This window comes from Panicum virgatum, chromosome 4N (assembly GCF_016808335.1).
Source record: "Panicum virgatum strain AP13 chromosome 4N, P.virgatum_v5, whole genome shotgun sequence".
Classification (NCBI taxonomy): domain Eukaryota; kingdom Viridiplantae; phylum Streptophyta; class Magnoliopsida; order Poales; family Poaceae; genus Panicum; species Panicum virgatum.
Window position 1 is genome coordinate 17,332,410 of NC_053148.1, and position 27,243 is coordinate 17,359,652.

General features: G+C 51.4%; 2 protein-coding genes across 2 annotated transcripts; both read left to right on the forward strand.

Moving 5' to 3' along the window:
• The first annotated feature begins 7,951 nt into the window (after positions 1 to 7,951).
• On the forward strand, positions 7,952 to 8,467 carry LOC120669189. The gene is made up of 2 exons (XM_039948981.1): positions 7,952 to 8,104; positions 8,192 to 8,467. The coding sequence occupies exons 1-2, from the start codon at positions 7,952 to 7,954 to the stop codon at positions 8,465 to 8,467; spliced, it is 429 nt and encodes a 142-aa protein (XP_039804915.1).
• A 14,658-nt stretch (positions 8,468 to 23,125) lies between these two features.
• LOC120669190 lies at positions 23,126 to 23,791 on the forward strand. The gene has a single exon (XM_039948982.1). The coding sequence runs from the start codon at positions 23,126 to 23,128 to the stop codon at positions 23,789 to 23,791; it is 666 nt and encodes a 221-aa protein (XP_039804916.1).
• The last annotated feature ends 3,452 nt before the right edge of the window (positions 23,792 to 27,243 follow it).

The window sequence follows — 27,243 nt, forward strand, 5'->3', positions numbered from 1 at the left end:
ATCGTAAGAATTTGTAATGTTGTGAAAAATAATAGTGTTTTCCAGTAAAATATGACTTCAACAGCTGGAGGGAGTGGCGCCGGTGGGGGTGATCGTTGTCCTTCTGGAAAGAAACGCACAACTCCAGTAGGTCATCGGTGCAAGAAACCTAGCGCTTTTCATAGGTCAGCGCTCCGTTATTTGGAAGAAGAATATAGAGAATGTATGGCAAGGGGCGAGGAACCTCCGTTTGATCTTAAGGATTTGTTGCGGCGTTATAGTTCATCACCACCAAATCCGGAGGTTCCAGCTCCGCCATCTTCTTCTGGGCCAGCTAGAAATCCGTTAGAGCATTCTGCGTTCCCACACAAGGACAGTTGAAAACCTATGTGTTGTTGTCCGAATTTTTAAGTTGCATGTTTGTTTTTGGGATGTTTGTGTTAGTTTTCGAATGCAATCTATGTATGTGTTGTTGAATAAATTGTGTTGGATGTAATAAAAATGCTTGTTATTAAAAAATTGTCAAGTTCTTTTTTGCACTGAATGAAATTGCTTATCGAACGAGAATATATTTTTTGTAGATGGATCGACAATGGATGTACGGCCAGCGGTGCACAATGGCATGGATTAACGGTCTTAAAACTTTCCTCGAAACTGCTAAGACCCACAAGTCGTCGAAAGATTTCATGTTGTGTCCATGCCGTATTTGCAGAAATCAAAAGGAGTTCTCAAAAATACATACTCTACATGTCCACCTTTTTGAGAAGGGTTTCATAGATAACTATACTCTTTGGACCAAGCACGGTGAACCTGGAGTTCCGATGGAAGACAATGAAGAAGATAATAATGATGATAACATCCCAGACTGGGCTTACTTATATGAAATGGGTGTCTTTGAAGATGAACCAATGCATGAGGCAGAAACAAATGCTGCAGAAGAACAATAGCCACCTGACAAACTAGGTCAGGTATTAGTCGATGCACACAGAGACGCTGAAACTTTGAAGGAGTCAAAGAAGTTTGAGAAGATGTTGGAGGATCACAGGAAAAAGTTGTATCCAGATTGCAAGCAGGGGCTAAAAAAATTGGGCACCACATTGGAAATGCTTCAGTGGAAGCCTGCCAATGGTGTTTCAGATAAAGGATTTGAGGAGCTACTAGGACTTGTAAAGAAGATGCTTCCAGAGGGGAACGAACTGCCCCTGACAACTTACGAAGCCAAAAAAGTTGTTTGCCCTCTTGGGTTGGACATACAGAAGATTCATGCATGTCCTAATGATTGTATCCTCTATCGCGGTGAATACGAGGAACTGGATGCATGTCTTGTCTGTGACGCAAAGCGGTATAAGATCAGGCAAAATGATCCTGGTGAAGTCGACGGTGAACCCGCAAGGAAAAAAGTACCGGCTAAGGTGATGTGGTATTTCCTGATAATACCACGCTTGAAGCGCTTGTTCAGAAACAAAACAAACGCTAAGTTGATGCGGTGGCACAAAGAAGAGCGTAAGCAAGATCAGCTGATGAGACACCTTGCAGATGGGTCTCAGTGGAGAAACATGGATAGACAATTCCCAGATTTTGACAGCGACTTAAGAAACATAAGGTTTGGTGTAAGTACAGATGGAATGAATCCATTCGGTGAGTGTGGGAGCAGTCACAGTACATGGCCTGTGACCCTTTGTATGTTTAACCTTCCTTCTTGGCTAAGCATGAAGAGGAAGTATATATTGATGCCGGCGTTTATCCAAGGTTCGAAACAACCTGGCAATGATATTGATGTGTATCTAAAACTGTTGGTTGATGAGCTTTTATTGTTGTGGAAGCCAGAAGGTGTATGTGTGTGGGACGAGTACAAACAAGAGAATTTCGACCTCCGAGCATTGCTTTTCGTAACCATCAACGATTGGCCTGCACTTTAGCAACCTGTCAGGGCAGTCGAACAAGGGATATCAGGCCTGCACCCATTGCTTAGATAAAACCGACAGCTTGTACCTGAAAAATTCTCGGAAGGTCGTCTATATGGGCCATCGTCGGATTCTGCCCCTCAAACACCCCTTGAAAAGAAAAGGGAGACATTTCAAAGGGGAACCGGAAACTTGTGCTAAGCCTATGTTCCGTAACGGAAAGCGTGTTTTCTTGATGACAAAGGATGTTCATGTAGTGTTCGGAAAGGGTTGCGGCAGCCAACCAGTTCCGAATGATGAAAACGGTCATGCACCGATATGGAAGAAGAAGTCTATATTGTGGGAGCTACCTTATTGGGAAGCCTTGGAGGTCCGTAACGCAATTGACGTCATGCACCTGACAAAGAATCTTTGCGTGAATGTACTAGGTTTCCTTGGTACTTATGGTTAGGAAAAAGATACACTCGAAGCAAGACGCGACCTGAAAGAAATGAAACAACGAGAAGATCTTCAACCTAAGAAGAGAGAGAAGGGATAACACTACTTACGTCCTGCTAGCTTCACTCTCAGTAAAGAGGAGAAGCAAAGCATGTTTGATTGCTTGAATAGTATAAAGGTACCATCCGGGTACTCGTCAAATATACAAGGAAGATTAAACATAAAGAAAAAAAGTTCACAAATTTAAAGTCTCATAACTGTCACGTCCTTATGATGCAATTGCTTCCAGTTGTGTTGAGGTATTCTACCAGAGAATATTAGATTGGCAATCATGAAGTTATGTGCTTTCCTCAACAAAATTTCACAAAAGGCAATCGATCCGGAGAAGCTCATACAACTACAAAATGACGTTATGCAATGCCTTGTCAGCTTTGAGATGGTGTTTCCACCTTCATTCTTTAATATTATGACACATCTCTTGGTTCATATTGTCAAAGAGATAAATATTCTGGGATCTGTATTACTACACAACATGTTCCCTTTCGAGAGATACATGTCAGTTCTTAAGAAGTATGTTCGCAATCGTTCTCGACCAGAATGATGTATCGCCAAGGGCTATAGAACAGAGGAGGTCATTGAGTTTTGTGTTGACTTTATTGATGATCTTAATCCAATAGGGGTCCCCATGTCACGCCATGAGGGGAGACTGAACGGAAAGGGCATACTAGGGAAGAAATCTAATATGCACATCCCAAAGAGTGAAATCCGCAAAGCAAAGTTCACAGTTCTACAAAATTCGTCCCTCGTGGCTCCATATATGGATGAGCACATGAATATCATAAGGTCTGAAAACCCAGGGAAGCCCGAGGCCTGGATTTCTAGACATCACATTGATAACATTGCAGTTTGGCTTAGAGAAAAGTTGATAGGTGACGGCACGATTGCAAGAGTTCAAGAGTTCAAGAGGCCCATCAATGACAATCATGCAGCACCAAGGGTACAAGATTAATGGGTATACATTTTATTCAAGAGTTCAAGACGAAAATAGCACCAACCAAAATAGTGGTGTGCGTATAGACGCAATAGGCAATGATGGAAATAAGGACAGCTACTTCGGAGTCATAGAGGAGATATGGGAACTAGAATATGGGCCTTTGATGATTCTTTTGTTTCGATGCCAATGGGTGAACCGTGTTGGAGGCAGCATAACGATAGACCGGTATGGGATGACAATTGTCGACTTTAAAAAGATTGGATATAAAGATGAACCATTCGTCCTAGCCAAGAATATCGCACAGGTGTTCTATGTGAAGGACATGCCAAGCAAGCCAAGGAAAAATTCAGTCAAGTCCCCCTTCCCCTTATTTGTATTTTTACTCACCAAAAACAATTAAAAAGAAAATAAAACAATTTTCTATAATTTTTCATGATGCAAAGTGCCCTACAAAATTTTTGCATGTTCAAAATATTATATCCTTCTATTTTTTAATGCCTTAGTCAATTTATTACACAATACAAATGCATAATTCATAAACAAAATAATAACTGCGAATTAATAATTGTAGCTCTTTAGTACCGGGCAGAGGCTTGGCCCGGTACTAAACTGCCACCACCAAAATTTCCGGCCAGTGGCAGCTGTTTAGTACCGGGCACAAGCTTGGCCCGGTACTAAATGCCCCAGGAGGCAGTTTAGTACCCGGCGCAACCACGGCCCGTTACTAAACTGCCGTCCTATATAAGCCAGGATTTGGATCGATTTCCCCCATTCCCCCTCTTGGTCTCTCCCTCGCTCACGTCGTCGTCGCCGGCCGCCCGTCACCGCTGTCCCGCGACGCTGCTGCCCCGCCATCCCGCCGACCTCCCCCGCCGGACCTCCACGCCGACCTCGATCCGCCGCCGGACCTCCACGCCGACCGCCGCCCCGCTCGCCGGCCGGCCCTCTAGACGCCACCCCGCCGCCCTCGATCGCTGCCGTGCCTGCCTCGACCGCCGCTACGCCCTCGACGCCAACCCGCCGCGCCGGCCGCCCCCCTCGACGCCGACCCGCGTTGTGCGGTGCCGGCCCGACCTCAACCGCGCTGTCGACCCGCGCCGCCCCCGCCATCGAGCACCGCCGCGACCTTTACCGCCGGTGCGCCGCCCGCTGCGACCTCGACCGCCAGCCCCGGACCGCCGCTGGCCGTGCGCCCATGCCCCGCCGCCCCGACCGGTTCGACGCAGGGCTAACGTAAGCCCTTGCTGACGTAAGCACTACCTAGTGCTAACGTCAGCTTTTTTTTAATTATGTCGTTAATTGTAATAATTGTAGAAAATTATAGAAAATAGTTAGAAAATATAGGAAATTGTTAGGAAATATAGAAAATAGTTGGGGAAGTATAGAAAATAGTTAGGATTTTTTTAATTATGTTGAAAAAGTCAAAATAAACATAGGAAATTTTCTACAGTAGTCACCCACTGCGCGCCCCCGATTCGGGGAAAAGACGACGACTTTAGATCTCCACGTACATGTACTCCGCCCCTCCTTGTGTCTATAAAAGGGGGAGGCGGGCACCATCTTCTGCACAATATCATCATTCACACACACATAACTCACAGAACACACACACCCGCTCTCTTGAGCCCCGATATTGGCACTTGCCTCAATCACCTCCTCTTGCAGAGACTTGGGAGCTTCCCTCCCTCTCTCGCCTCGTTTGTATCCCCTACTATAGGCATCCCCGGTGCAAGATAATACAGTGCCTTCGCACACCCTTACTGGACGTACGGCCCCGCGGCCGAAACCAGGATAAACCCGTGCGTTCCTGTGTTACCTCTTGCATCAACCATCCAGGGTGAGGGATCACGCATCATTTTACTAGTTGGTGGCGGACCGCCGGGTCAGGACACCGACAGTTGGCGCGCCAGGTAGGGGTTGCGCTACGCGACATCTTGTCTTCGTTCTCTCTTGTTTATTGGATGGCGAATAAGCCACGCCCACTCCCGGCGGGCACTGTGCTTCGGTTCGGTAGCCTCAACTTCGTCGCGACCGGCAACAGTTTCGACATGGAGCTTCTCCCGCCCGAGGCCAACCCCGACACTCCGACTCTGTTGACCCAGCGCAACAGGCGCTCGGGCCAACGCGCGTGGCAAGCGCGCATGGAGCGGCGCAGGCGGCACAACTCAGCTCCCCCACGTGGGTTGAGGCTGACGTATCGCAGCCCAGCGTCACAGCTAGCGGCGTCGCCACTTCATCACCATGTGCTCCTGCGCTATCTGTGACGGCACCACCACCGAATGCGGCCCCGGAGCCTCCCAAGGAGGGCGCGACTGCACCATCGCCCTTTCCCTTCGGGATGCGTAACACGGCTGCTACCTACACTTCGTCGGTCAGCACCAGCATGAGCGCATACGAGGACTTGCCGGGTCACCACCTCCTCTCAATCCGCAACCTCATCAGGTCATCACCCGACGACTCCAACCCCGACACGGCGGGATCGATCGCCGATGACATCAACTTCTTCATGGATAACTTCACGACCACGGAGCGGGACTACTCTGGGGTCCGTGACCTCAACGCCTTCTGGTCGTTTCAGCTCGCAGTGGACTACTACCTCACCTGCTCCGAAGACTCCAGCGCGGGGGATTACGACCCCACCCGAGAGTGCTTCATGGTCGAGCTGGCAGATGGGGTGGTTGACGAAGCATCGAGCGACAACGGGAACAACGAGGAACCCCCACCAACGAACCAAGTGGTGGCGCCCCCTCCGAACCCCGCCGCTTCATCAAGCACGACGGGGCGGCAGGCGTAGTTGGCGCAACTCACGGAGCTCAAAAAAAGGCTCGAAGAGGAGCATCGGCAGACACGACTGCTACGTACCACGCTTGAGCAGGAGCGCACCGCGCGCGGTGCGCGGGCTCAGGCGGCGGGGCGCGTCGCTCGGGAGCGGATCCTAGCCGATGACAATGTCGATAAGCCGCTTGAACTGCAAAGGGCCAGCCAAAAGCTCATCGCTGCGGCTTACCTACTTCAAGCCATGCCGGAGCCCTCTACGACCGACGGATGCACCCTGTGCAACAAGGCGAAGGTGCTCATCTAGCAGGCTGCAGTGCATCAGGCTGAGAGCTCTACGTCTTGCATGCGCCCGGCAGCTTCAAAGACCGAAGGAGCAGCTCACCAGGGCTACGAGACCTCAGTGCGTACTCCGCCGGTAGGATAGGGCAAGGCGGCCGCGGCCGACGATGTGGGAGCACCTTCGGTGCACGACCGCGTCAAGAGGACTCCTGCAAAGGAGCTCCTCCACGACATGCGCAGACGCGCCGACGACGGCGACGCCCGCAACATCATCAACGGGAGAAAGTACACCCCTCGACAAGGTGGCCGCTTCGATCCCGAGCACGACAGGGGACTGTCACTGGAGCCTTTGGGCACCTGCATGTTCAGTCGGGAGATTCGCACCGCTCCCTTCCCCCCACGTTTTCGACAGCCCACCACCCTCGTCAAGTACTCAGGAGAGACAGACCCCGCGGTCTGGCTCAACGATTACCGCCTAGCATGCTAGCTGGGCGGCGCGACGGATGACGCCGTGATCATCCGCAACCTCCCTCTTCACCTTGCCGACGCCACCCAAACGTGGCTCGAGCATCTGCCCGTGGATCAGATCCACGACTGGGCCGACCTAGTCAAGATCTTCGTGGGCAACTTCCAGGGCACCTATGTGCACCCCAAAAACTCCTGGGATCTCCAAAGGTGTCAGCAGAAGCCCAATGAATCCCTACGTGACTACGTGCGACGCTTCTCCAAGCAATGCACCGAGCTCCCCAGCGTCACCAACATCGAGGTCATCAACACCTTCCTCGAAGGCACGACATGTAGGAACCTAGTGCACGAGCTTGTGTGAAGCCATCCCGCCAACATCAACGAGTTGTTCGATGCCGCCACCAACTATGCTGCCGGCGAGGAGGCAGTTGGTGCCATCTTCGACAACAAGGCGAACAAGCGCAAGGAGGATGCACCCGTAGAGGGCAGCAACAGCAAGACCAAGGCCCCTGCCAAGAAACAAAAGCGGGGGAAGAAAGGAAAAAAGCCGGTCCCACCGAACCAGCATGGACAGGGGCAAGCGGAGGACTCCGACGAGGCCTTCGTCGCTTCCCCAGACCGCAAGGGCCCTCGAGGCCCCCCTCGAGGCGGCGGCGTCCTGTTCGACGACATGCTCAAGAAGCCGTGCCCTTACCACAAGGGTTCGGTCAACCACACCCTCGAGCAGTGTGAAATGCTCCGCAAGTACTACAACCGCATGGCGCATCGCGATGAGGACAAGAAGAAGGATGCGGGCGACAAGGGTGGAGACGGCGAGTTCCCCTCGGTGGAGAACGCCTTCTTCATCTTTGGATGGCCGACGGCGAACATGACCTCTCTGCAGCGCAAGCGCGAGCGCCGAGAAGTCTTCTCCGTCACCAAGGCCATGCCATCCTACCTCGATTGGTCGGAGGACACCATCTCCTTCGGCCGCGAGGACCACCCCAACTACGTCCCGAACCCGGGAAAATATCCACTCATTGTGGATCCCATCATCGGCAACACCCGCTTCTCCAAGGTGCTCATGGACGGAGGCAGCAGCCTCAACATCATGTACGCCCACACCTTGGAGCTCATGGGGATCGGATTGGACAAGCTCCGCCATAGCAAGTCGCCGTTCCACGGCATTGCACCGGGGAAGCGAGTCCAACCCCTCGGCCAAATCGACCTGCCCATCTGCTTCGGCACAGCGGCCAACTTCCGCAAGGAAGTGCTCACCTTCGAGGTGGTAGGGTTCGGGGGAGCCTACCATGCCATCCTTGGGCGTCCCTGCTATGCCAAGTTCATGGCGATCCCCAACTACACCTACCTCAAGATGAAGATGCTGGGACCAAAAGGTGTCATCACCGTTGGCTCCTCGTTCGAGCATGCCTATGAGTGCAACATCGAGTGCGTCGAGCACGCCGAGGCACTGGCGCTCGATGAGGCCCTCGCCACGCAGCTACAAGGAATGGCCGAGGAGGCCATGGACTCCAAGCAGCGGTACGCGGGCAACTTCGAGTCCGCTGAGGATACCAAGGACGTACCCCTTGACCCAAAGACCCCCAACGACAAGGCGCTGAAGATCAGCGCTACCCTTGACAGCAAATAGGAAGTGGTGCTCATCGACTTTCTCCGAGCCAACACTGACATCTTCGCGTGGAGCCCCTCGAACAAGCCTGGCATCCCGAGGGAGATCGCCGAGCACTCCCTTGATATCCTACCGAACTCCAAGCCAGTCAAGCAACGCCTGCGGCGCTTCGACGAGCTCAAGCGACGGGCGATCGGCGAGGAGGTGCATAATCTTTTGGAGGCTGGATTCATCAAGGAGGTATTCCATCTCGAGTGGCTAGCTAATCCTGTACTAGTTAAGAAAAAGAGTGGGAAATAGAGGATGTGTGTAGACTATACTAGTTTAAATAAAGCATCTCCTAAAGTTCCTTTTCCTTTGCCACGAATTGATCAAATAGTTGATTCAACTGCGGGATGCGAACTTTTGTCCTTTCTTGATGCATATTCCGGTTATCATCAAATCAAAATGAAAGAGTCCGACCAGCTCGCGACTTCTTTTATTACCCCTTTCGGCCTGTACTGCTACGTCACGATGCCCTTTGGCCTTAGAAATGCTGGAGCTACATACCAGCGATGTATGCTCTATGTGTTTAATGACCATATCGGGCGGACCATAGAGGCATATGTCGACGACATCGTTGTGAAATCCAGGAAGGCGGACGACCTGGTAGCCGATCTCAGGATCGCGTTTGATTGCCTTAGGGCTAAGGGGGTGAAACTCAACCCTGAGAAGTGCGTGTTCGGAGTCCCTCGAGGCATGCTCTTGGGCTTCATTGTCTCCATGCGGGGCATCGAACCCAACCCTGAGAAAGTCTCGGCCATCACTCGGATGGGACCAATTCGAGACCTAAAGGGGGTGCAGAAGGTCATGGGCTGCCTAGCGGCCCTCAGCCGATTCATCTCACGCCTTGGTGAGAAAGGCTTGCCTCTGTATAGGCTCCTAAGGAAATCCGAACGCTTTTCGTGGACCCCCGAGGCCCAGGAAGCCCTAGACAAACTCAAGGCATCGCTTACAAGCACTCCGATCCTAACACCACCAATGGACGGCGAGCCCCTCTACCTATACGTGGCAGCAATGACTCAGGTCGTCAGCGCAGCCATCTTTGTGGAATGACAAGAGGAGGGGCATGCTTTGCCCGTCCAAAGGCCGGTGTACTTCGTCAGTGAAGTGCTGTCCGAAACCAAGACACGGTATCCACAGATCCAGAAGCTGCTCTACACAGTAATCTTCGCATGGCGCAAGCTGCGCCACTACTTCGAGGCTCATCCCGTCACTATGGTCTCGTCTTTCCCCCTCGGGGAGATAGTTCACAACCAGGAGGTCACGGGTAGGATTGCCAAGTGGTCAGTGGAGCTGATGGGAGAGACTCTCACCTACGCCCCTCGCAAGGTAGTCAAATCCCAGATCTTGGCAGACTTCATCACCGAATGGACCGACACTCAGCTACCCCCGCCTCAGATTCAAGCCGAATGCTGGCTCATGTACTTCGATGGGTTAGTGATGAAGACTGGTGTGGGCGCGGGCCTGCTATTCGTCTCACCCCTCGGAAAGCACATGCGGTACGTGGTGCTCTTGCACTTCCCGGCGTCTAACAACATGGCAGAATACGAGGCCCTCCTCAGTGGCCTCCGCATCGCCATCGAACTCGGCATCAAATGTCTCGACGTCCGGGGAGACTCCCAACTTGTCATCGACCAGGTGATGAAGGAGGCTAGCTGCCACGATGAGAAGATGGAGGCGTACTGCAATGCAGTGCATCGCCTCAAAGACAAGTTCGACGGGCTCGAGCTTAACCACATCGCGTGCAAGTACAATGAAGAAGCGGACGAACTGGCCAAGATCGCGTCTGGGCGGACCACCGTTCCCCCAAACGTTTTTGCCCGTGACCTCACTAAGCTATCCATCGACTTCAAGAATCCTGCGGAAGCCATCGCAGCAGCACCCAAACCCACGGGGGCTGCGACCACGGAGCCATCAGCCAAAGACTCCTCAACGGAGGAGTCCGAGGCCATGGACACTGACATCGAGACCTCCTCAGTGGATGAGGCTGAAGCAATGGAGATCGACGAGGCCCCGCCTCCACGAGATTGGCGTACCCAGTACCTCGACTGGATGATCTGATGGGTCTTACCCTCGGGCCGCGCTCAGGCGCGGTGCATTGCCAGGCGAGCCAAGTCCTTCGTCTTGATCGACGATGAACTGTACAAGCGCAGTCCCTCGGGCATTCTGCAACGGTGCATTCCCATCCCCGAGGGCACGGAGCTGATCCGAGACATCCACGCCGGCATCTGCGGTCACCACGTCGCGCCAAGCACCCTCGTGGGCAACGCATTTCAACAAGGCTTTTACTGGCCCACCGCGGTCGCCGACGCCACTGACGTCGTGCAGGCCTGCGAGGGTTGCCAGTTCTCCGCCCGGAAGACGCACCTCCCGGCACATGCTCTGCAGACCATCCCCATCACATAGCCGTTCGCCGTGTGGGGACTGGACCTCGTCGGCCCGCTGCAGAAGGTACCCGGGGGCTTCACCCACTTGTTGGTAGCGATCGACAAGTTCTCCAAGTGGATCGAGGTTTGACCCATCGGCAAGATCAAATCCGAGCAGGCTGTGCTGTTCTTCACCGACATAATCTTTAGATTCGGGGTTCCGAACTCGATCATCACCGACAACGGCAGTCAGTTCACGGGCAAAAAATTCTTGGCGTTCTGCAACAACTACCACATACGTGTGGATTGGTCAGCTGTGGCACACCCGCAGACAAATGGCCAACTGGAGCGTGACATTGGCACGATTCTACAAGGCCTCAAGCCAAGGATCTTCAACAAGTTGAATAAGATTGGCCAAAGGTGGCTCACCGAGCTACCCTCGGTCATCTGGAGCCTGAGGATGACCCCGAGTAGAGCCACGGGCTTCACCCCGTTCTTCCTCGTCTATGGCGCCGAGGCCATCCTCCCCACGGACTTGGAGTACGGATCGTCAAGGCTCAAGGCTTATCAGGAGCAACAAAACCAACAAGTGCGTGGGGACTCGTTAGACCAAGTAGACGAGGCTCGAGATGTGGCGCTCCTACACTCGGCACGTTATCAGTAATCCTTGCGAAGATATCAAGCGCTGAGGATCCGACGTCGAGATCTCAACAAAGGGGACCTGGTGCTGAGGCTTTGATAGGACAACAGGGGACGCCACAAGCTCTCACCGCCATGGGAAGGCCTAGACATCGTCGCTGAGGTGCTCAAGCCCGGCACATACAAGCTGGCGAACGAGAATGGCAAAGTCTTCACAAATGCTTGGAATATTTAGCAGTTACGTCGCTTCTACCCTTGAATTCCCAAGACATTTGTATATAGTTTGTACTTATATCTAATGTTTCCTGAAGCAATAAAGAGTATGCTTTACTTTTTTATTTTTTGGGAACCTTCCGAACCCTCGGGGGCTCAGACGCTCACGAACACTGAGGTACGCTCGGCTTTACCGTCGGCAAAGCCAAGCCTCCCTCGGGGGCTACTACGGGGGGAGCCCCCGAATGTCACCAATAACGCCAACATTTTTTCAAAAAATTTCCGTATCTAAGTTTCTCGCATACTTAGAAAGGTAGACGCAAGGCATAAACGACTACGGAACAGGATCGGCCGAGTCGTGGGACTGTCTACACTTCCGGGATACGGCATCTTCACTCACCTCCCTACGCCTAAGCCATTTGTGAACGCAAACTTCCTCGCCAAAACTTATCTAAGAAGCATATGAGAACATGGAAGTAAAGTAGAAAAAACGAGGGCTCGAACGCACAAGGCCTTGATTGGCCACACTGTCGATATACAATAACCAGTTTTCTTGCTCAAAAACAGCTACGATAAAATACTAACTTATTTACATGGGCTTCGAGGCCCAGACCTCCTACAAGTTGCCTTCCCGCCCCTGCAGATCTTCAACGGCGTCGAATTCGGCTATCGGGGTGTTGACGGTCACTAACGACCAATTTTGACCGTCAACTCCTGCACAAAAAGGAACCAAAATGTGGAATAAATGCTAGGATAGATTTATTTACTAACAGATTCCACAGATGATGTTCTAGAATGTGTGCAGGTGATTTTGAGCTAATTTTGCAGCATAATGGTGTGGTTTAATCTAAAACAAGATTCCGGCAAATCAGGACGCGACACGTGTCAGAATATGGAGTATAGGGCCCACCAGAGCAAGGAACTAACATGATAAAAGATAAACCTCATGCCATTGACAAGTGGGCCCAGGAAGCGACCCACAGGCCAAAATGCAAGATCGGTGGGCCCACTAGGAGGCCGGCCGACCTACCCGTGGGCCCCACCGCCTTTAGGTTCTACTTGGAGGTCTCTTACTGGCTGGTGATGGCGGTTTGATGAGGCTCGGCTGCAGCTCGCCCCGTGGCTCCCTCCTATAAATACAAACAGGGGGTAGAGGAATGAACACACACATCTCACCCTCTCAACTCACCCTTCCTCCCTTGGAGCTTGAGGCCTTCATCCAAGATGCTTAGGTAGATTAGGAGGTGTAGAAGAAGAGGAGGAGAGTGAGGAGGAGTCGGGGGAAGTGCCGGGTTTGTCGGCACTCTTCTCCGCTTGTACCTCGATGGATGCTTATTCAGTTGTAAGTGTTCGAGACTTTCTTTGTTTGTTTATCTGGAATTAGAGTTTAGATCGCAAGTTATTATCTCTGCCTTATATTAGTTGATGTGTATGCTAGCAACTAGCATTTGATATTAGCTTAAGACCCCGGATAGAAAAGGGTAGTCTTGGCCAGGGCTAAGGTTAGTAGGGAAAGGTGTAGACGTGGTGTCTAGGCTGGACTATACCACTCAGTTGTCTGATAGTCCCATGGTTTGTAGAGGTAGCCGGCAGGTGGTGACAGCCCTGTTCGGGCCTTTTAGTAATCCTCCACATTCGGATATTGGATAGAGCATCATTTAGGAGCTATCGGCTTGTATAAGCCGGTCGACACCTTTAGCTCGAAGTATAACGGCGACGTGATCTCTTCTTCTAGGCATATATTCTAGATATAGAAAGTCATCTCTTCTGTCTTCTCCACACCGGCGTGTGTGTCCTTGGATGAGCCTGAACCCGTAGATAGTGTACTCACGTTCCTTAGTGGATACGATACCCTGGAATACTCTTGGGTGAAAGCTACAGCGGTATCCGTGCGCTTGCGGATTTTATTCATGACGTTGCAAAATACCAACAAGCTTTCTAGCGCCGTTGCCGGGGAACGGTAGCTACATTATCTACGGACTCAGTCATCCTCGTACTTTCTTTTTTTCTTTTTCCTTGATTGTACCTCAACCTCCGTTACCCATGGAGCAGCTATCCCTTTTACAGCTCTCTTCATCCAAGAGCGAGTTCTATGAGCCAGCATCCTCTGCTGACCCAATTGTTTCTACTAGCTATGAACTCGACTCAGGCTACATAGCCTTTGTTCAGGAAAATTCCTTCTCCAGAAGGGATTGTGAAAATCCCTACCATCATCTGCACGAGTTCGAGCAAGTGTGTTCATGCAAGAAAATTTTAGGCATGACACACGAAACTCTTAAATGGAAATTGTTTCCCTTTTCCCTTTCGGGAGAAGCGAAGCAATGGTACATTTGTGTCGTAGGCTGTGTGAATGGAAGTTGGATTGAACTTCGGGACAGATTCTATTCTGCATTCTTCCCGCTTTCACGAATATGTTCCTTACGAACAGAAATTTTAACTTTCCGTCAGAATGATAAGGAATCAATCGGTGTAGCTTGGGCTAGATTTACCTTATTGGAAAAATCAGGCCTAGATTTGTCATTACCCGAGCATTTATTGCTCCAGCATTTTTATACTGGTCTTGACAAAGAGTCTGCACACCATCTCGATCTTACCTCTGGAGGATCTTTCGCTAATCTTACCCTAACCGAAAGTAGGAAAGACCTCGACAAAATCTTGGACAGAACCTCTTCCGTTCGTATCCACGAGCCAGTTCCCACAGAGCCCGAGATGCGTCAAGCGGAGCCTTCAGAAATTGAATCGGAACCCTCTAAAAGCCCATCAGTAGATTCAATCTATGAAACCACCCCTGAACATAAATCTGAAACATCGGAGGAGGAAGACCCTTCACCTCCGGAGTTTCTCCGAAGTATCGAGCTGGATGTCTTTGAAGACTTTGGCAACACCTCAAGATATTTCTGCCAGAAGTGACCACCAAGTCCTGTCACTCCTACGGATCCCTTAGAAGAGAATATTCTTCGGGAGACGATTCAAGAGTTGACAACATTGATCAGCAACGAATGGCTGCAGGAAGGAGAATTATCCTTATCTCCAATCTCTCTCAACTCTCCCTCCTCATCATTCCGTTGCTGTCTCCAAGATCAAAATGTGGACGCTCTCTATAGTCCCGCTGTTGGAACCAATCTAATGTCAGATGAGTTTGCCTTAGCCTTTCTGTGCAATTACAATCTCACTCCGACAGACAGACAGCTTAAGAGACCTTCAGGTTCTCTTACGAGCAGCTACGGGATAATCACCGATGTGCCATTTTGGCACAATGATGTTAAAATCTGTCTAAACTTCCATATCTTCGAAGATCTCAACTTCGATTTCTTGATAGGACATCCCCTTAAAGATCTCTTTACGGATGTTCCTAAAGACGGATGTTTAAACATCAAATTAGGGAAGGACACATTCCACGTCCCCGTGGATCGAGCATTGACATGTTCAGTGGAAGTTCTCCCTATTCCAGAGCCAATCGAGGAAATAATGAACACTTCCACTTTCGAGTCTTTTGACTCAGACCTCGAGGAGGACATTGAGGAAATGTCGGAAGAAGTCAGCGATGCGGAAGAAGATCCCGGTGAAACTTCTGAACTGCTCGTGACTAAGACGCCATCACGACCTCCGATTGAGCTAAAGCCTTTACCTTCCGGGCTTAGATATGCCTTTCTGACTAGCGATGTAGAGTCTCCCGTGTTCATTAGTGACAAACTCTCAGAAGAGGAGACGAATAAACTCATCACTGTTCTAGAGAAGCATCGATCAGTCCTAGGCTATACCCTACAAGACCTCAAGGGCATCAGTCCTGCTCTTTGCACCCACCGAATCCCATTGGATCCCGCAATAGCACCTTCTAGGGAACCCCAAATAAGGTTGAACAATGCTATGAGGGAGGTGGTAAAGAAAGAGGTCCTCAAACTCTTAGATGCTAGAATTATCTATCCTATTCCGCATAGTGAGTGGGTAAGCCTAGTTCAAGTCGTGCCCAAGAAAGGAGGCATAACGGTGGTGGAAAATAGCAAGAATGAGCTAATTCCCCAACGATCCGTCACGGGATGGAGGATGTGTATAGATTACAGAAAACTCAACAAGGCCACTAAGAAGGATCACTTCCCACAACCTTTCATCGATGAGATGTTAGAGCGATTGGCGAAGCACTCCTACTTCTGTTTCCTTGATGGTTATTCTGGTTACCATCAAATACCCATTCATCCCGAAGATCAGAACAAGACTACGTTCACGTGCCCCTATGGAACATATGCCTACTGACGAATGTCGTTTGGGTTATGCAACGCACCCGCATCATTCCAAAGGTGCATGATGTCCATCTTCTCCGACATGATCGAAGAAATTATGGAAGTTTTCATGGACGACTTCTCAGTCTATGGAACAACCTTCGATCATTGTCTAGAAAATTTGGACAGAGTCTTGCAGAGATGCCAAGAGAAAGACCTGATCCTCAACTAGAAGAAATGTCAGTTCATGGTCTGTGAAGGCATCATTTTAGGACACTTAGTGTCCAAAAGAGGGATAGAGGTGGATAAGGCAAAGATTGAAGTCATTGAACAACTTCCGCCTCCCATCAATGTGAAAGGAATCAGAAACTTCCTTGGCCATGCCAAATTCTATCGAAGGTTCATCGCGAACTTCTCCCAGATCGCTAGACCCCTCACAAGTCTCCTAGCCAAGGATGTTCCTTTCCGATTCACAGATGAGTGCCATAAAGCCTTTGACACGCTAAAAAAGAAACTCATCTCGGCTCCAATCATTCAACCCCCCAGATTGGAAGCCCCAGTTCGAGATGATGTGTGATGCTAGTGATTACGCGGTGGGGGCTGTACTTGGTCAAACCAAGGATAAGAAGCATCACGCAATCGCGTACGCAAGCAAAACACTCACTGGAGCTCAGCTCAATTATGCCACCACAGAAAAAGAGCTCCTAGCAGTTGTCTTTGCTATCGACAAGTTTAGGTCCTATCTAGTGGGTACCAAGGTCATCGTCTATACAGACCATGCCGCACTCAAGTACCTCTTCACTAAGAAGAATGTTAAACCAAGGTTGATCAGATGGATTCTTCTACTCCAAGAGTTTGATTTGGAAATTAAAGATAAGAAAGGAGTAGAGAATTCAGTGGCGGATCATTTATCGCGCATGACCAATACGAATACCCAAGACCTGCCGATAAATGACTTCCTGCGGGATGATATGCTTCTCAAAGTAACAGCTTCGCACCTCTGGTATGCGAATATCATGAACTTCATGGTCTCGGGGTATGTACCCCCAAGGGAGAGCAAAAAGAAGTTAGTTCAAGAGAGCAGACGCCACTTATGGGACGCACTATATCTGTACCGAGTCTGTGCAGATGGGTTACTCAGACGTTGTGTACCTACGGCAGAAGGACAAAAGATCATAGAGAAATGCCATGGAGCACCATATGGAGGTCACTATGGTGTATTTCGCACTCAAGCGAAAATCTGGCAGAGTGGTTTCTATTGGCCATCTATGTACAAAGATACAAAGAACTTCATCTGCCGATGTCCAAACTACCAGAGGCATGGTGGGATCACAGCTCACGATTCAATGCCCCTAAACTATAATCTTCAAGTTGAACTTTTTGACGTCTGGGGTATTGACTATATGGGACCCTTTGTGAAATCCCAAGGATGCGAGTATATCTTAGTCGCCATAGATTAACTCTCCAAATGGGTCGAAGCCATGCCATGCAGAGCCGCTGATGCAAAGCATGCCCGTAAGATGTTCCATGAGATTATCTTTCCAAGGTTTGGCACACCACAGATGGTAATCAATGACGGAGGGTCACACTTCATTGACTCGGCCTTCTGGAACTTCCTCAAGGAACTAGGGACAAGGCACAACATCGCGACTCTGTACCACCCTCAGACCAGCGGTCAAGCAGAAACATCTAACAAGCAAATCAAGAATATTCTGCAGAAGACCGTGAATGAGATGGGAAGGGGATGGAAGCTGAAATTACCGGATGCACTTTGGGCATACCGGACAGCATACAAGACACCCATTGGAATGTCACCCTATTAGCTTGTCTAGGGGAAAACTTGCCACTTACCTGTAGAGCTGGAGCACAAAGCACACTGGGCTATCCGGAGGTGGAACATGGAACTTAAAATAGCCGGAGAGTACCGGAAGCGCCAGATCTCGGAACTGGAGGAATGGAGAGATAAAGCCTATCATAGTGCCTCGATCTACAAAGAAAGAACCAAGAGATGGCACGATAAGCGGTTGAAGCCTAAGAACTTCAATCCGGGAGACAAGGTATTGCTCTTTAATTCTAGGGTCAAGTTATTTGGTCATGGGAAACTACGAAGCAAATGGAAAGGACCGTATCACGTCATCGACACATCACCACATGGAGCCATCACGATACAAGATGACGATGGTAACGCCTATAAGGTAAACGGTCAACGATTCAAGCTTTTCCTAGACCATAATAAAGCTCTTGATGAGGAGATAGACATGATTGACTTAGTTGATCCCGTACTTACATTCAAAAAGAGCCATATAGGCCAAAAGGGCAGGTGGACCCATCCTACCTCTCAAACTTTTAACCCCACCAGTTGACCCGCGCAAGCTAGGGCCCACTGGGGTCCAGCCTGGGCCGGCCGACCTATAGGTCGGCCGAATCTGGGCTAGCCCCAGTGAGGCCCAGTTTCGGGATACGGCCTCCTTGACCCACCTAGAGTCCAACTCCATGAGGCATGACGGCGTTTCGCGACGAGAAAAGGAGTCTCATACCCTTCTTCTTTTCCTCAGAAACCCTAAACTCCATACCTTGTTTCCATCTATTCCCCAAAATCTTCATCGGTTCCACCAGCATCTCATCACTATCAACCCATGGCCGGCAAGGGAGAATCCAAAACCATAGCCACCACACCGGCCATGACTCCTCCAGCGACTCTTCCAGCAATCAACACCCCAACTCCTGCAACTGAAGCATCGATGGAAGACGTGGCGACCTTTGTGCAGCCCCTGGCCATGATCCCGGCCAAGTGGAACAGCGGAGGACCGGTGGGCGCCACCCTCCTGTCAGCCGACCTGCCTGGTCGGCCGACCAGGGGGCGTGATATCCAGCGCCCCCGCTCCGCTGTACGATCCCCCTCGCCTCTCAAGATTGCAAGATCCAGGGCACGTGCACATAGTCCCTATGGAAGGCCGTCCAAGGAAGCTCCGGCCCTGTTGAGGCCGATCGTTCAGCAGCTCTTCAATGATGGAGCGGCAACAGGACCACCCACGTCCCCTCAGATCGCGCAGGCTGCTCCTGTGATACAGAATAGCACTCCGGGATCTGCACAGGGGACGACCCCGACATGGACTCCGGACACTCATAGGAGGAGCACAACTGCCAGTCCATCGCCAAAGAAGACCAGATCCCAGTCGTCGCCTGCAAAGCCTAAGGACGACATGACTTCAGATGGACCCACCATTGCCGACCTCACCATGATGGTCCAGCAGCTACGCTTGGAGAATAGGCGTCTCGAGGACCAGCTTGCGGAGAGGAAGATCGAGGTGGAGGAGCTTCGGGATGACCTCCATCTCTTACGAAGAGGGTTGAGCGCTAAGATGAAGCGCTTGTTTGTGGCTACGGGTCACAAGGACCTCTATTAGGAGTCACCTCCTAAGAAAGGTCATTATCATAGGATTAGTTGGGCACTAGTTTTAATTGTGTCATTTAGGTTTAGGTTAGTGTAGTCGCGCCCGGTTATTATTTCAAAAGTGTGAACATTGGCTCACCGGTGTTAATGCCGGCAGAGCCCAATTATCTTTCATATTTGGTTTGTTTTGTCTATGATCGAAGAGCAGGTCGAAAACAAGTGGGGGGGGGGGGAGATCCCATGACACTACACATTCACACGTCATGTGCACCTCCCGCTCCGACTCATGAGTTTGCATCACCTCACTTGTTTCCTCCCTTTAGCGTTTCTAAACATGAGCATATATTCTCAAATTCTTTAACCTGTTTAAGAAATTTACTAATAAGAGCTCTTGATAGATGCTTTGCATAAATGTTTTTCTTACTGCGCTTAAGTTTGTGAACCATATTTTATAGGACCCATGATGCTTAGTTGTTGACTAACGTGATGCATCTGGTTTAAAGTTGATCGTTTCTCTCATGTTGACCAGTTTGGGAATTTTATTTATAAAAACAAAAACTGAGTTCTTGGTCTTATCTCTTTATCCACTATCCTACCAGAGCCATATGATACTATCCACTTGAAAAAAACCCCATGCTTGAGCTCGGTCAAATTTTGTGACCCATTATGGTTTTACTTTGTTTACGCATTTGATTTAAGGTTTTATGCCCAGATGAACCTCGTGCACCTTAAATACTATCTGACAATAGTATTCAAAAAAGAGAGAGAGAGAGAGAGAGAGATGAAAAGATGGCATGCCAAAGAAGCAAGACCCAAAAAAAAAAGAGAGAGAGAAAAGATGGCATGCCAAAGAAGCAAGACCCAACAAATAAAGTCAGACATGAAAAGGAGTATGTATTTATATGTCGTAAATAAGAGTGTAAACCTATGGATCCAATCTTTGATCTTGCAACAGATTTGAGCCAGGGAGAGGATATTCTACCTCATCCACCGAAACGTCGGTGAGGTAAAATAGGGATAAATGCTGGTAAGAAGCTATGAGCGACTCTGAAAGACCCATGGAAGAGAGTAAGACCATGAACATTTTTTTCTAAAAAAATTCTTTTCAAAATCCCCAATGTCTGGCAACATTACAGGATGACACTTGAAGCCAAGATCATTCTGTTCTTCAACAACTTAAGATATCATGATAGACACATTCAAGTTCACAAGCAAAAGCAAGGTATGGAATAACTTTTGTGCAGGATATTCTATCAGGAAGCTACCGCAGTACCTCAGTCCTGACCTTTACTCGGGATGAGAAAAGGGCCAAGTGTGGGGGATCTTGTTGACGGTCAGTAACGACCAATTTTGACCGTCAACTCCTGCACAAAAAGGAACCAAAATGTGGAATAAATGCAAGGATAGATTTATTTACTAACAGATTCCACAAATGATGTTCTAGAATGTGTGCAGGTGATTTTGAGCTAATTTTGCAGCATAATGGTGTGGTTTAATCCAAGACACAACGTTCCGGCAAATCAGGACGCAACACGTGTCAGAATATGGAGTATAGGGCCCACCAGAGCAAGGAACCGACATGATAAAAGATAAACCTCATGCCATTGACAAGTGGGCCCAGGAAGCAACCCACATGCCAAAATGCAAGGTCGGTGGGCCCACTAGGAGGCCGGCCGACCAAGCAGGCTGGTCGACCTACCCGTGGGCCCCACCGCCTTCAGGTTCCACGTGGAGGTCTCTTACTGGCTGGTGATGGCGGTTTGATGAGGCTCGGCTGCAGCTCACCCCGTGGCTCCCTCCTATAAATACAAAGAGGGGGGGGGGTAGAGGAATGAACACACACATCTCACCCTCTCAACTCACCCTTCCTCCCTTGGATCTTGAGGCCTTCATCCTAGATGCTTAGGTAGACTAGGAGGTGTAGAAGAAGGGGAGGAGAGTGAGGAGGAGTCGGGGGAAGTGCCGGGTTTGTCGGCACTCTTCTCCGCTTGTACCTCGATGGATGCTTATTCGGTTGTAAGTGTTCGAGACTTTCTTTGTTTGTTTATCTGAAACTAGAGTTTAGATCGCAAGTTATCATCTATGCCTTATATTAGTTTATGTGTATGCTAGCAAGTAGCATTTGATCTTAGCTTAAGACCCCGGATAGAAAAGGGTAGTCTTGGCCAGGGCTACGGTTAGTAGGGAAAGGCGTAGACGTGGTATCAAGGCTGGACTATACCACTCAGTTGTCTGATAGTCCCATGGTTTGTAGAGGTAGCCGGCAGGTGGTGACAACCCTGTTCGAGCCTTTTAGTAATCCTCCATGTTCGGATATTGGATAGAGCATCATTTAGGAGCTATCGGCTTGTATAAGCCGGTTGACACCTTTAGCTCGAAGTATAACGGCGACGTGATCTCTTCTTCTAGGCATAGACTCTAGATATAGAAAATCCTCTCTTCTGTCTTCTCCACACCGGCGTGTGTGTCATTGGATGAGCCTGAACCCGTAGATAGCGTACTCACATTCCTCAGTGGATACGATACCCTGGAATACTCTTGGGTTAAAACTACAGCGGTATTTGTGCGCTTGCGGATTTTATTCGTGACGTTGCAAAATACCAACAGGGGGATGTCATCTTCGAGCTTTATGGCCAAGACGGCGGCAAACTCCTCGACGGCGGCATCGGCGTCATCCATGGCAGCCGACGCGGCGTCCGCACCGATGCCGGATGCAACGGCGTACCCCGACGACACCCTCTCGAGGTCCATATCGTAGTGCATCGAGGCCACGGCGAGGGCCCGTTGAACGCCATGGCGGAAGGTGCTTTTGATGTGCTCGGCCACCCGACCACCTAGCGATCGCAGGCGGCTGGCCACCGAGCTACCAGATAAAGCCCCCTCCCCCTCGAGCTCTTGGCATACGGCCACGACGGTCCGCTCCAGCTCTGTGTACTCAGTTTGTGCCGCCGTGAGCGCGCCATGGACAGCCTCCTTCGCCGCGGTCTCGTCCGCCACTGCTTTCCTCAGCTCTGAACGAGGAAATAAAGATAAGCCTCAGGAAAATCAAGAATCGACTTAAGCAAAAACCTCATTCACTCACCTCTGATGTCTCCTTGCGCCTCCTCCAGCCGAGTTTGCGCGGCGTTTGCCTACTCCTGGAGTGTGGACAAGGAGTCCTCCTTCTCCTTGAGGGCAGCCTCTGTGCTCCGAGCGGCCGCCTCCTGCTTAGCAAGGGCGGCATCCCTCTCAGTGAGGGTCGCAGAGAGCGTGGAGACGGTCTCCTTCTCGTGTTGGAGCTCGGCCTCATTGCCTTGGAGCTCGGCCTCCTTCCGCTACAGCTCGGTAGCCTGCGCCTCGACTTCCTGGGCCTTCCGCTCTGCCGCAGCCCTCTGGCCATCGCGCTCATTGGCGGTCTGCACCAGCTCCTCCTACAGCGCACGCTGGCGCGCCCAGGTCGGTCACCAAGGTGTTGGCCTCGATCGTCCGAACGACCAAACTGGCATTGTACTGCCCAAGCCAGCGCACCTGGGAGTACAACCGGGCCAGCTCGGCGCTTTTGTTGTGTGAGATTTCCCTCAACTGCTGCAAGCGGGGGAGCATGAGTGTAACACACAAGAACAAGATAAAAAACGAGCAATTCCTAGGGGAAAGTACTTACCTTGCTAATAAGGAAATTCGTCTTCTGATGGAGCTGGAAGGCGCGGCCGAGGGCATCCTGGATCTTAGAGCCAATATCGTACTGTGCCTTCCAGGCCTCCTCCTCCTCCTGCTCGTTGCGAAGGAATTCTGAGGGGACCCCGGACTGAACGATCGCATAGTTGGCCCCATGACCGGGCCCCTCGGACGTCCCTACGCCGAGGATGTCCTCGGAGGCCGAAATAAACTCGGCAATCCGAGCGGCGCTGGTCGCAGTCGCGGCTCCACCACCGGCTCCATGTTCTCCGGCGCCGTTTGCGCCGTCGCCGTTGTAGCAGCACCCTCGTCCCCGGCCCTCGCGGGCTCCGGGAGGCGGGTCTCTTCCACCACCGGCGCCGACTCCACGTCCGTGACCCCCTCGACCCCAGCCCTCAAGGGCTCAGAGGCGAGGGTCTCCCCCTCTCTTTGGCTGGCGGGGTGCTCCTGCGCTTTCCCACCAGCTCCTCCTTCTCTTGCTTACGGCTGGGCGATGCTGCCCGCTCCGCCCTTGCCAGCTTCGACATCCGGCTGGGTGGCGCTCTCCGCGCCGCCCCGGCTGGCCTCCTCCTCGGCGTTGGCCCGGGCGGCCGCCACAGCGCCGCTCCGGCCAGTGTCATTTTTGCCCTCCCATGCTCAGGCTTGTTGGGCCGACAGGCCCCCCCAAGCCACCGCCTCTCGGAGCTTCACGGCCTCCGCCTCTAGGGCCGTGTCACCTCCGGTCGAGGGCTGCAGTGCTGAATGCGGCATCGCGTGCACCCCGGTCTTGAGGGCCTTGGTCGGCGCAAGGCGGGCCGCATCCTTGGTGGTTTCCCTGTAGCAGGGCTGACGGGGAGAAAAATGCTGAAGCCAGCGGGATTACAGAGTCGGGTAAACAAATGCGAAGAAGAAAGTCGAGATCACTTACTCTGACCGGGCGCTCATGCTGCATTTACCCATGCCACTCCTCCGGGCCCGCGGCACGCTGACGCCTCCCGACGACTGGCCTGAGGGCATTGCCCTCGGATCGGCCTGAAGCCTCGGGTCCATCCGTGCGGGCATTTCCGCGCTTGCCATGGACCGCCCGCCGCTAGTCGACGTCACGGGCATGGCAGTCCGCCTACCCGTCGCCGGCGAGGGCAACCTCTGCCCCGTCGCTGGCGCGGGCGATCTCCTGCCCACGGCTGGCATGGGCGACCTCTGCCCCGCCGCCGGCGTGGGTGACGTCCTCTCCGTCCTTGCCGCGAGCACCCCCTCCAGTGACCCTGGCGAGAGCCTCGCCTCGCCCAGCGCCATTGACGAGCCCTCAACGCCAGCCCCTCGATGGGCCGGTGGGGGACTCGCGTCCGTCACCACCTCGAAGTCATCGGACTCCGAGAAATCGAGTCCATAGTCTGAGGAATCCTCCTCCTTGGTGGACTCGAGCGTGGGTGGCCGCGGGGCACCCTCCATTTGGGCTATCTTGCAAACCTTATCGTGCTTCTCCTTCCTCTCCCTCTTCCTGGCGGCGGCCTCTTTCACCGCGTCCTTCTTCTTCTTCACCGCCTCTCCGTGAAGGAGGTTGGCTTTGCGAGCCTCTGGAGTCGGGGGCTTCGAGACGTAGCCTTTGTGGCTCAGTCCCTGCAAATGCGACTGAATCAGGAGCAGGAGGCAAGGGAAGGAACAACACAAAATTGACAACAATTGGAAACCAAACTCACCAGAGTGATGTACCCCTTCTCGGAGCGCATCTTAATCTTCCAGAGATCCTTGGGGTTGGAGGGGAATTGCGCCACCATGCTCCTCGCCCTCTGGGCCGCGGCATCGTGGGACGACAGCAGCTCATTCGACGTCCTCGAACCCTCGGCCGCGGGTTCGGGGGTGAGCTCGAAGATCGGCAGCCTCCTCTCCACAAGAGGGATCACCCTCCGCCGATGGAAATTCGCGATGACGGCAGCCACCGTCAGTCCTTTCTTCACCAGGTACTGCAGTGCGTTGGTGAACACCTCGAGCCTGTCCTGTTGTTTTGCGGGCGACACCCCCCAATTCCATTTTTTTGGCCTCTCCCAGAGCACCTTGTTGGTGAACGCCGGGAGCCGCTGGTCATCGTTATGCAGGTAGAACCATCCTCGGGACCACCCGGCGTTGTTCGTGGTCATCTTGCAGGAAATGTACAGGTTCGCCCGCTGCGTGCGCAAGTGGAGCATGAGGCCACCGGCACAGGCGTATCTCTTCGGCTGGCCCTGGACGTTGTCGATGTAGAGCTGGCCGCAGAACAGATGGATCCACAGATCCCCATGCGCTTCTATCCCCAGGTAACCCTCGCAGAGGGCGACGAAGACCGCCGCCTGTGAGATAGAGTTGGGGACGAAGTTGTGCAGCTCCACCCCGTAGTAGTCACAAAGCGCGCAGATGAACCTGCCCATGGAGACGCCGAACCCCCGCTCATTGAGCTGCACGAGGCTCATGATGTAGCCGCTTGGCGGATTCAGCTCGATCACCTCCGGCCGCGGAGGGATCCACACCGGCCACGACGGATTGGTGTTCAGCGGCAGGAGCCTCTCGGCGACTGTTGATGCTCACTAACGACCATTTCCAGGCGTCAACTTGATCAGAAAATCATGAGAGTTTACATTTCTTACACGCATCCTTATCCAATAAAGTACCTAAATCACACTTTACCTTTTAGAATGTGCAAGTTGTGTTTTCAAGCTAATATGCAAGTTACAAGCACACTTTGGCTCGACACAAAATCACAGAAAATATTAGAGTACCGATTCAGGCTCAAATGGACCAAGTGAAGCCCAAGAACTGAAGCAAACCCAGCTGGGGAATGCCGTGCCTCAACTTTAGGACAAGGGGAGACCAAGACAAGCCCACTCCAGGAAGTTGGGGGCGGTTGGCTGCCCGAGCAGGCTGACCGACCTACCTAGTCGGCCGGCCAGGCCTGTGGGCCCCACTGCCTCAACCAAGGCACGTGGGGCTTCCCTGTTGGCTCACAACGTCGGTTTGGGGTGCTGCGGCTGGTGGCTCCCTGCTATAAATAGAAGGGGGTGGGGTAGAGAATAGAACACACACACACCACACCTCTCACTTCCTCTCTTGCATTCCTTGCATAGTCTTTAGGCTTAGTGGAGTTTAGGAGAAGTCTAGGAGTCATCGAGTCGACGGAGTTACTCGAGAGTCTGGTATGGGTTCATCTCTAGCTCTCTCTTGTAATATTCAGTCGTTTGTAATAGAATTAAACTATGGTTACTAATATATGCTTGAAGTATATTCTGAGTTATCGAGTATATGCTTCTTGTCATGGTTGCGTTATTATTCAATGCTTGCATTGCATGATCGCCCTGTGCTGGAGATGGTTAGTCTTTTGTTCCTAGAACTCTATCAACTGCTCCAGTATTCATATGATTGCTCTAGTGTGATGTCTGTCCATCCGGAGGGTGGGGGCTCCGTGCGGGACACTAGAGTATCCCTTACTAGTGTAGACATGGTGTCTAGATTAGATAAGAGTTGCTGGATGTCAACTATACCCATAGTTTGTAGAGGTAGCCGGCAGGTAGTGACAGCCCTGTCTGTGGCTTTTAGTAATCCTCCATGTTCGATATGGGGGTAGGAGGTACATAAAGTCGCCGGGGTGTACGGGCTCCTCCCGTTACTTCGATAGCGATCTCCCTGTTGTGTAGTTTAATCTCTGATGAGCTAACTAATGAGAAAGTGTAGATATAGCTAGCCTAGCACAGCTGACTCGAGCTCTGACTTTTACCTTGCTCCCGGCCTAAATTAACCTTTATTCTTTTATCCAAGAGAGTAGTTTTTGTGTGTGTCACACTACCTCCTACCATGTTATTATCTTACCCCTGTTTATGCTTGAGAATATCCAATCTAGATAGAGCTCACCAACTGATCTATATATTCTCTCACTCATCGCCTTCCCTGCGGAAATATAAATGACACCCTGGTATACTCCCGGGTAAAATGCTACAGCGGTATTCCGTGCACTTGCGGATCTATTCGTGGTTCATGAAATACTGCCGTCCCAAATTGGCGTCTGCGGGCGTCATCGCTAGGTGACGTTGGTAGGCGCCAACAAGCATTTTTGGCGCCATTGCCAGGGAAGGCATAGAGTGAAATATATAGACAGAGTTGTGAATAAAATCGAAATTGGTATTCGCTTGCTAAACAGGTTAACTTGGCTTTGTTTTCTTGTCTTCGTTGATATGAAAATAGAGTAGTGTATGACTGGTTTCGATTTGCCGCAAAACTTTCATTCCGATCCAGAGTCACTTTTGAGGAGGACGCGATCTCCTCTCG

Excerpts from the sequence above, each read along its gene's own strand:
- LOC120669190 (XM_039948982.1), top strand. The coding sequence starts at position 23,126 with ATGACCGGGCCCCTCGGACGTCCCTACGCCGAGGATGTCCTCGGAGGC.
- LOC120669189 (XM_039948981.1), top strand. The coding sequence starts at position 7,952 with ATGGGGATCGGATTGGACAAGCTCCGCCATAGCAAGTCGCCGTTCCAC. Across the intron at positions 8,105-8,191 it reads AAGTGCTCACCTTCGAGGTG|ATGAAGATGCTGGGACCAAA; the intron begins GTAGGGTTCGGG and ends ACCTACCTCAAG.